A 9,646-nucleotide genomic window follows, 5' to 3' on the forward strand; every position below is an offset into this window, starting at 1 on the left:
ATTTGATTTTTAGAACCTCTCGTACCACCCAAGGGTGTCGGAGCATTTTACAGGGGACTACAAGGGGTAGGATTTACATGTCATCCACACTGGTTGACATTTTATAAGAGTGCTTGGCCTGGAGAAGCACAAACTCAGGATTCAGAACACAACACAGTGGTTAGCGTTGACTTTATTAATAAGAATGTATTTCTATGCAAGCAAACCTTTTTTAGCAGCATAAGGAAAATGAAAAACTCGATGAAAAAAAAAAAAAAATACAACTTTCTAATTTGTGCCATGCCATGCACTTTGCATGCAGCTCTTTAAAGCCAGTTCATAGCTCACTGTGCTAGATTACGATTGTAACTTATGAACTGCACAGTAACAAAAGAATCTATGTGACAAAAGCAGTAACCCACTGTGCTATGCACACAAAATACTGTTCTTTGCAGCAGTCATATTAACCATCTGCGCTACCTTTGAGTGAAAAACTGCCACTAGACAAAACTCCCATCTCTCTCCAGCAGGTACGTTAATCACTAGTTATCTTGATGCCCAAAAGCTACTGGATGTACAAGGAACTTTGCAGTGCTTTCAAAACTACTGCACAAAGGAAGTAATAAATATAAAAACATGCATGTGGGTTTCAGAGGCCCCAGCTGGAGAAGTACCTCCCTCCTGGCCCAAGTCGGCGGACACTATGGGAATGTGTCACAGAACTCCACGAATCACAGGTTGGGAACTGCTGACCTAGAAGGCACAGTTGTTAATAATAATAATAATAATAATAATAAAGACACTAGTCTTCTTTTTAAAGGTGACTGTTCAGTTCTTTATTCGTGTTCCGTACACATGGTTGAGAAGTTTTGGGAATAAAAATGCACACCTTGAAATTCCACTCCCCTCGCCACTTAAAAACACACACATAAATAACATCAATGTACACTGGCCACACATTTGCATAAACCGAAAAAGTAGAAGTAGTTTGGGAGGCTATGGCTAGTGGGATACCACCTAATTCTTTTTATCCATAGACTGCAGCTTATCATCCAACTGCTGATAGATCTTTAATAAAAGCAACTGGAAAGATCTGCTCGTCTTAAGTTTATGAAAAGCAGAAGCTGGGAGGACCCTAATCCCAGCAGAAATTCATACAGATTTAGTATTGTTAAAAATTGACTCTAGAGTCAATGAAAGGCTGACATAGCAGGGCAACAAGCAAGCATTCAAGTATACTAACTCGAAGTTCCAAGGTAAGCAGACAAGGTGTACATCAAGTGCTTTGGTTAACAGAACTATTCTTGGCACATTCTCTTAAGAATGGATGAAGGGTATTAGTGCAACCTAATGCATAGTCTGGAGTGTCCAGATCCCTGGGACTAGCGGGCCTTCCCAGCCCTCGCTTCTTCCAACGTGAGAGGACACAGGCCCACAGTAAGTAGGGTTTTCCACTGCACTTCACTTGCTCCAGGGAGTCCTCCGGGCCACGTTCTCGTTGGTCTCGGCAGCCTCTTTGATAGCCTGCATCACAAGGATGTTGCGCTCCCGAGTTTCTGCCATCTGCTTAGCGTTCGCTTCTGGAAAGTTCTTTAGATAAAGAAGGGAGAAGAGTTAGAGATAGGGCAGTGTACCGTGATGCCGTTGTGGCTTTACATAGATTAATAACCTATCCCCATTCAATATACTTAAAGCTAAATAAGGGTGAGTAAGGAGCATTCAAAAGCATGCAGAACTGATTCGGATCGAGGCTATTCCAGGCTAAACAGAAGGATCCACTTTTATTTTAATATTTGCACTATCTGCAGCTGTTATAAGACGTGTTTCCAAGTCATATGTTTGTACCACTGCATTTTGTGCAATAAAAGCTCCCAAAGACCCTTATTTCACAGAGAACCGTGAAATATAGAGAATATTTCACTGTTCTTTATGAAATATGGATTTCATCATCAATGACGGCTACCAAATAACCGCAGAGATTTTCCACTTTTGGGTCAATTGGGAGTATATGGCATGGAGGGCCAATTTATGCAACAAGGTTATCTAAATTAAGCCAACAAATGCAAGTTATGTGGCACATTCTCTGGCAGAATTATTTTCAACCATTTTAGCTACGAACAACATTTAGTATATTCTGGAGCAAATTAAGTGCTAAATACATAATTCTGCAGTAAAATGCTAGTCACAGAATCGCATAAATCCACTGGACTTCCATCATAATCCATTATTTTATCAACAATTTAGTCATGAAAGGTTAACACAATCTAAACATTCTAACCTCAACCAGAGCACACTGGGAGCTGATTACCAGAATGGAGGCTGTTATACAGGTCTTGACTAGCTGCTTTAATTACAGGAGCCAACTATTTAAAGCAAAACTACATAACCCATAATACTGCTGACTTGAGCCGGAAAAGGAGACAAAAAGAGAGACTACCAGCAGGTTATAGATGCTCTGACAAACCACCAGCCTCTCTTCTTGCTGCTTAGTTTTGCTCATATCACACTGCTACATAATGTTCTTCCACAAAGGAGAAGAGGAGGATGTGGGACATGTAGCAGAAGATAAACAAGGAGAAGGAATCCAACGTAACAATTATTCTCAACTCTTAGTGGGAGATAGGATAGAGCTCTTTGTTCAGAACTGGATGAAACTAACGAAAGATTCCTGGGTTTTACAGGCAAATCTGGGTTTTCATATAAGAATTTTTCTCTCTTGCTATTCAAATTTGCTTCCCAAGCCCTATTCGTTTTGCCCGAGAAAATGTTGTTACTTCTAAAGGAAGAAAATACGGTGTTAAAGTTAACAGTGTCTTTTGGACCTCAAAGTTTTTGTAAGGAACATTTTTCTAGTCCGGAACAAAACAAAAAGATTTCACCCAGTGATAAATTTGAGAGATCTCAATCAATCTGTATTATAGAAGCAACCCAAGAAGGAAACGATACTTCATCTCATGGGATATACTTTCTGAAGTTTGGATTGTTCTTCTGAATTTGACGGATGCCTATTTAATGGTACCTATATTTTGATCCCATGGAAAGCGTCTTCAATATCTGTGGATGTGTTAGGCTTTCATATTAATTTTCCTTTGGTCTTTCTTTCACCACATTGTGCTTCACTAAGCTATTCAAGTCTCTAGTGGAGGCTCTCAGGATGCAGGATATCAGAATAGTAATATACTAAGATGATATATTCTTTCTAGAACAGCAGAGAGTAATGTGGATTAATCAGCTTCATTTTGCCCTACAGGTGATTCACAATTTGGGAGTTGTGGTAAGCTGGGAGAAATCAGATCTAATTTCCTCTTAGCAGAAGGAGTGGGGTTTGTGATGGAGTCAGACAAACAGCTATTACAACTCTCAGAGGCGAAGGTGGCAGGTATCAAGAGGGAACTGAAACTACTTTTGAGCCCCCAGGAAGTGTCTCTCCAACAACTAGCAAGACTGGAGGGTCTTCTATAGTCTTCAATTCAGGTGATTTTTTATGTCCTCCCTATTATTAATGAGGGAGTTATCAATGCAAATAAACACTTTACAGCTTCTTCTGGGTTCCTTTGCAATTTGCAGTTTGGTGAAAAACCAAATTATGTATATATTTGGCACATGAACAGTTTTAACAGTGGTCTGTTATGTAAATCGGTCAGCAGGATCAAGGTTAAAAGAAAGAAAAAAAAAAAAAAAAGTTTGTGGTTATGCAAAGGTCTCTTTGGAGCTGTGTCTTAGTCAGGGAATTTCCCTGAAAGCCGAGTGGCTTCCAGGTCGGTACAACATGGCAGTGGATAGGTTTTCAATGATATTTGTTATCACAGTGACTGGCATCTACATCTACAGGTCTTCTCAGCCCTCAACAAGTATCGGGGTACCTTTATGACAGATCTTTTTGCTTCCTGCTTGAGAACTCAACTGCCTCAGTTTTTCAGTTAGATGTCATGCCCTGAAGCATTTGCAACTGAATATTTTTTGCAAGACTGGTTATGTGGAGTTCTCTACGCTTCTTCTCCTTTTGTGATGATATTCAAGACTCTTGCTCAGATTTGCAGGCAGTCAGCTCAAGTTGTTGGGGTAGCACCATTGCGGAAGGCACAATTGTGGTGTCCATAGCTTCTGGAATGGTCAATAGATTTCTCATCCAACTACCATGCTTCCCTCGTCCTCTAATGAATCTAGAGGGGTCGGCTCCACAATCTAATTCTGGAGTACAATCTCATGGCCAGGAACCTTTCAGAGCTTCTTAGACATTTTGGAATCAGCTACTAACATCATCAGGGCATCCTGGGCTGAGGAAACAACAAAGATTATAAATCAGTGTGACTGCTGGTCCTTGTCGTGTTTGAAAAGGAATATCAATACCAATTTGTCAGATGGCATTCAATCTCTAAGTATCCTTGGAAGCTAAACAAAAATCTTATCAAACTATCAATGATTACACATAAGCTATACCAGTAGGCCATCAGAAGGTGGATAATAAGCCAGTGGGGGAGGAACACTTTGGTATGTAGAAAGTTAAAAGAGATTCTTAAAATCCCTCAAAACGAAGTTGTTCTATCCCTTGGGGTGTAAATTTCGTGTTTAAATTATTTGAAACATTGGTTGGATATTGAAAGTCTAACATTAAAAATGTTGTTTGCTGAGTTGGTTATGTTGCTGTGCCTCATATACTTCAGAATGGTGTCTGATGCCAGAGCTTTAGACATTACTTCAATGGTGTTTATTTAATGATTACTTGGACAACTAAGTGTGCTTCTGTGGTTCAGGGTCCTCCCTTTCCATCCTAAGCTGTGTGTAGTAAATTGCACTATGCAGTGTATTCATACCACAAAAGAACGAGACCATCTTCTCAGTTGTTGATTTCTTTTTGTAGACCCTTATTGACAGTTTCCTTTGTTACTTTTAGTCACTGGGGCAAGTGAATTAGGTCTTTAGTGGGAGTAGGTACAAAACCTTTTGGGGGCCTACTATGCCAGTGGGGCTATGGCATGCAAGACTTGCTGAACCTTTGTGAGATTGGAAGACCTCATTTTCACCGACTGCTCTTCGGAAATGTTTGACACATTTTATTGTGGAACTATACAGCATGCATTATTATCAGAAGCAGATAAACTTTGAAAATACATAATAAGGGCCTCTGGTCTTGTAATAAAATACCTGTTCTGCTAAAGGATTACTGAAGAGCAGTCCTGGTTTTATTAAAGACCGGGAGGTTATCATCTGCCCATCACTTGTTTGTAAATCCTCTGTTTGAAGATTCTAAACTCTGATGTATCTTTTGTAGTTCCGGTTTTGTCTTCCCCAGCAGTGCCCTAAAAAAGAGGTAGAGGACTCCCAAGGACATGTTAATCTTGACTGACTATTTATGGATGCTTAGAAGAAAGATTAGGCTCTTTTGTTCCTGTCGGATTTTCTTTTGTTCCCGTTTTTTCACTTTTACATACACTACCTTCAAGTACCAACAAAAGAGGCAATTTGTTTGTTATAGACTCTGTTATAATCAATCGATAGCCTTTCTTTGTCTATACTTTCTGCTCAGGAGAGCAGTATTGTCGGTGGTGTAGTTATGCTTTAAATATTTGGTCACTGAAATAAAAGCAATGCGAAAAGAACTGTTTAATAGCCATGTATGTGTCTTTACTAAAAGCAGGACTCTCTTTCACTAATCAGTTGGGAGAATCTACTTTTTTTTTTTAAGAAAACAGTCGTTTCAAGCTAATTAACTTCAAAATAAACATGTAATATAAGATCTACAGAACAGATAACAAGTAATATGCTACTATTTTGCCATCTCTGCATTCTGGTGACGTTTACAAAGCACTCAAGCTTTAGCCTTGTGGTTTATGGTGTCACCAGAACCCCTTGAAGGCAATACTTTACTATATTACACAGTTATCTGTTATGTATCTTCTCTTCAAAAATACATATGTAAGTAAAGACAGAGGTTACAGAGCACTGAATTTGATCTCGGACTTCAGTGGGAAGTCATTTAAAAATTGTTGTGTTCTCATTTATACCTTCATGCTTCTTTCCAACCTCCATGCTTTCGACACTCCATTAGTTAAGGACACTGGAACAGGTTAACAGTGCAAACTACCCTAGCCCACCTTTCCATTCCTTTTTGAAGCCCAAGATGCAACACATACTCTCTTCCCTCTGAGTTTCCTACATCTGCTACCATCTTGGGAAAAAGCAAAGGTTCCTCCAGTCTCCAATATGATGATATCATATGTATGATAATAAATGGATGAGTGACACCGACACAATCTTTGCAAGGCTCCAAGTGCCCCGGTTTGTTCTAGCCATGTGATCATACATGGCCCCTCTCATATCTTTCAATATAATACAGAAGGGAGTTTGTAAGAGAGAGCAAGCTGGCTAGTTGTGATTCTAGCTAGAGAACCCCATTTCTGGGCATGCTCATGGTGTCTACACACAAGCCACCTCATTAGAACTTTATGCTCATTTTCCATACCCTAGTTTGCTCTACAGACCCAAACGTAGTTGTGGATGAAGTCTGAATGGTGGTCCCTTTGTAAAGAGAAGGGGGGAGTGGGTAACTGACTGGGAAAGGAACAAACAACTGTACTAAACCCACTAGCAGTCTCAGCAATAGGAAGAAGAAGGTTCCATCTTCTAAAGTCACCTAGTGGAAGGGGGCATATGTATGAGAGCAATGAAGAAGTTCAACAATAAAAGGAGTGCGAACTCAGCAGTGAAAGATTAGAGCAAGAAGGAAGCAACAGCTACTCAATTCTTTCACAAAATCCTGCAAGGGATGAGGCTTACAGGGACACCGAGTGTGCCTGCTGAGACAAGGAAAACAAGGCAACAAGGAATATTCTAAGAATCCTGAGATGGCACTGGTAATGAGGGCCCCTGACACCCCTGAGGTTGTATTTAAGAAAACAAACTTTGCTATGACAACATGGAAAGTTATGTAATCGGTGAAATAATCACTTACAGTACCATAATGTTGAAAAGCATCAACTGCATTAGGAAAGTCATGCATGAACCAGCAGAAGGCATGCAAGAAAGTTTTCGGACATGAACAAGTGCATGAAATCGAAATAGATTTGGTTCTTGCCGGGGGCACAGAATTGCAAGGTACAATCTGTGTGTTCCTTTACAGTAGCTTAGCGTGGTGGTGTCTCTGCATTAGAACAAAGTAACTAATGATGAGGGAGCCAACTCATACGTGGCCCTGTCACTTGCTACGAGCAACATAAATAGATATGGATGACACAAGAACACATGCTCTTCTGCCCTTGACCATGCAGTCTCAACAGCTTCTCCTAGACTAGCTCCCCCCCATTCAAGATGCTAAAATATTCAGGGTGTACCTTCTCCTTTGGAGCACAGATAGACAACGAGCCTAAAGTCCCTAGGAAAGTTATCATCACAGCCAAAAAAACATAATCCTGCGATGAAGCGGTCACCACTTCTGAACTTTGTTAGCAAGGGAACACATGCTATGTTTATATCTCTCTCCATCACTGCCAAGGCTGACAATTACCAGGTGACCACGATAATGATGACTGCGTGTATTTTTGTCGCTTGTCAACCAAGATTTTTATGGTGTAGCCTGCCTGAAAAATCACCAATTAAAGCTGCAGGCCAATATATGTTAGTCAATAACCCGCCATCCTGGGTCGTTGTTCAAATGATTCCTATAATGATTAACAGAACAAATTTGAAACATTAATTATTTCCCTTACCCTGAGAACACCACCAATAGTAAATTAAAGAGGCCAGTCACTTGGTATGTGCACTTTATGGCTGACCTGGGTTCCTATCATACATAAACAACATTATAGTTTATTAAATCAAACATAGAAGCAGGTTTTGTGCAGCGCACACCATGAATCATGTATTTCGAGGTCATCTTAAATGTGATAATGCAGAAAAAGGAGGGAAAGTGACACTAAACAATTGCCTAGGATCACAAAATTTGGAAAACTGGGTAAGCCGGGATTAATTCCAGCTTTTCTGGTTTACCATTGTTTATTTCACCCACTAGATGTATATCCTTTGCTTCCTCTACGCCTACCTTGCCACCAATCCCCCTAGTCACCCCACTCGACTGCCACCGCCCTGGCGTCAATGCGGCCCCCAGGCACGTCACAGACCAAACTTTTTGGCCCCTTGGAAAATGTTTGCGAGTACCCATGTTCTAGTACAAGCCTGTCCACTGAAGCATCTTTGCCAGACTGGACAATCCATCAATGAAGCCGACAGTCTGCTCCAAAACGTCGGGGACATGCCATGTGTTTCCAACTCATTCGAATGGATCTCAAAGTTACAAACTATTCCAACTAAGAACTTTCTAACGAGGAAGGGACCAAAATCATCACAATTTAAAGCTGAAATAAAAATGTATCCTTTTAATGATCCACCTGTTAAGATGTTTTCCAGTATATAACGAAGCCCAGCAAATATTTTTATTACATGTTTTCAATATGCCAAAATAGATAGCAGGTCGCCAAATATGCATTTAAAAAAAATACTGCAATGAACAAATTAAAAAGAACACAAAGTTTGCATATAATTTAAACTCCTGGCTAAACTGGTTTCTCAAATAAATCTTATAACTATTTTTTACACGGTTTTATATAGCGCGAACGCGACCCAAGCGTATTGGATCGCTTTACATGAACAACAGTTGCTTTACACAAGGGCATATTCGGTTTAGTAGGCAGCAGGAGATTACATGTTTTGCACAGAATCAGGATGCTGAGCCGAGTCCCCAGGTTCAACGTCGGCAGCTCTGGCCGTTACGCCACAACCTCTCGCTACACAATAAATTATTGCAAACTAAATATACAGTACAAAAGGTACACATGCACACTTCCTATAAACTATCGCTTAACATAACACGGTATGCTGTAACCCTTGTCTCTGAAAGTACAGGTCCGCCCTAGAAGTCACGATGACCCCCTTAAAAGTTGCATGATGGATGTTGTAGTACGGTACCTTCATTAGCTCCTGCTTGCGCTCCTCGCTTGGCGCCGCCACCATCCACAGCACTACCCCGACTCCGGTACAGGCCGACAGGAACAGCGCAGATTTCATGAGTTTGACCAGGGTCGCCATGGGGAAAACGAGTTTTCTAAAAGCAGAGAAACGGAGGGAGTCCAGTCAGTCCCTAACCCAACATTGCCAAAGCCTAAGCGGGCGAATCAGGACTCAGGAGACACATTTACCATCGAGAAATAAGCTAGAGCGCCGCCGGAAGTGGGGGGATGAGGTCAAACAGTTAGCCAGACGGGGCTGCTAAACCACGAACGACTAGAACTGCAACTTCACTTTTTAAAGATTGAATAAAAGGAAGCTGCTCAGAACCTTCACCCGTGGAATATGACCCGGAGGCTTCGTATTATGCTTTTCTTATTTGCTGTTTATTAAAGTAACCTTAGAATCTAAAATTCTTGACGCGTAAAGTAGACTTTTTTTTATTGGAATGTAACATTTCACAGCGCTTACTCTTATGTCACAGGTCTAAGCGCTTGCATACATTGACAGCACAATACCCCCTAGACGTCTAAGACGTGGACGAGTAAACACGTTAACAGGAAGAGCCGAGTCCAGGATCTGCTATGGCTCCAAGTACTCGTGCAGGAGTCCAGCGCTGACAATTGTTTGGCATGAAAATCACACAGCCGCCAAGTTTTCGGTTTGT

General features: G+C 40.8%; 1 protein-coding gene across 1 annotated transcript; it reads right to left on the reverse strand.

The window, feature by feature from the left end:
* Nucleotides 1-787: 787 nt before the first annotated feature.
* Nucleotides 788-9,166, reverse strand: UQCC3 (ubiquinol-cytochrome c reductase complex assembly factor 3). Its single transcript, XM_069207192.1, has 2 exons — nucleotides 8,941-9,166; nucleotides 788-1,569 (listed from the first exon to the last, which is right to left on the reverse strand). Exons 1-2 carry the CDS (start codon nucleotides 9,058-9,060, stop codon nucleotides 1,441-1,443), a joined length of 249 nt encoding a protein of 82 aa, XP_069063293.1. The 5' UTR covers nucleotides 9,061-9,166; the 3' UTR covers nucleotides 788-1,440.
* Between the last annotated feature and the right edge of the window lie 480 nt (nucleotides 9,167-9,646).

The sequence above is a fragment of the Pleurodeles waltl genome, chromosome 9, assembly GCF_031143425.1.
Source record: "Pleurodeles waltl isolate 20211129_DDA chromosome 9, aPleWal1.hap1.20221129, whole genome shotgun sequence".
NCBI lineage: Eukaryota > Metazoa > Chordata > Amphibia > Caudata > Salamandridae > Pleurodeles > Pleurodeles waltl.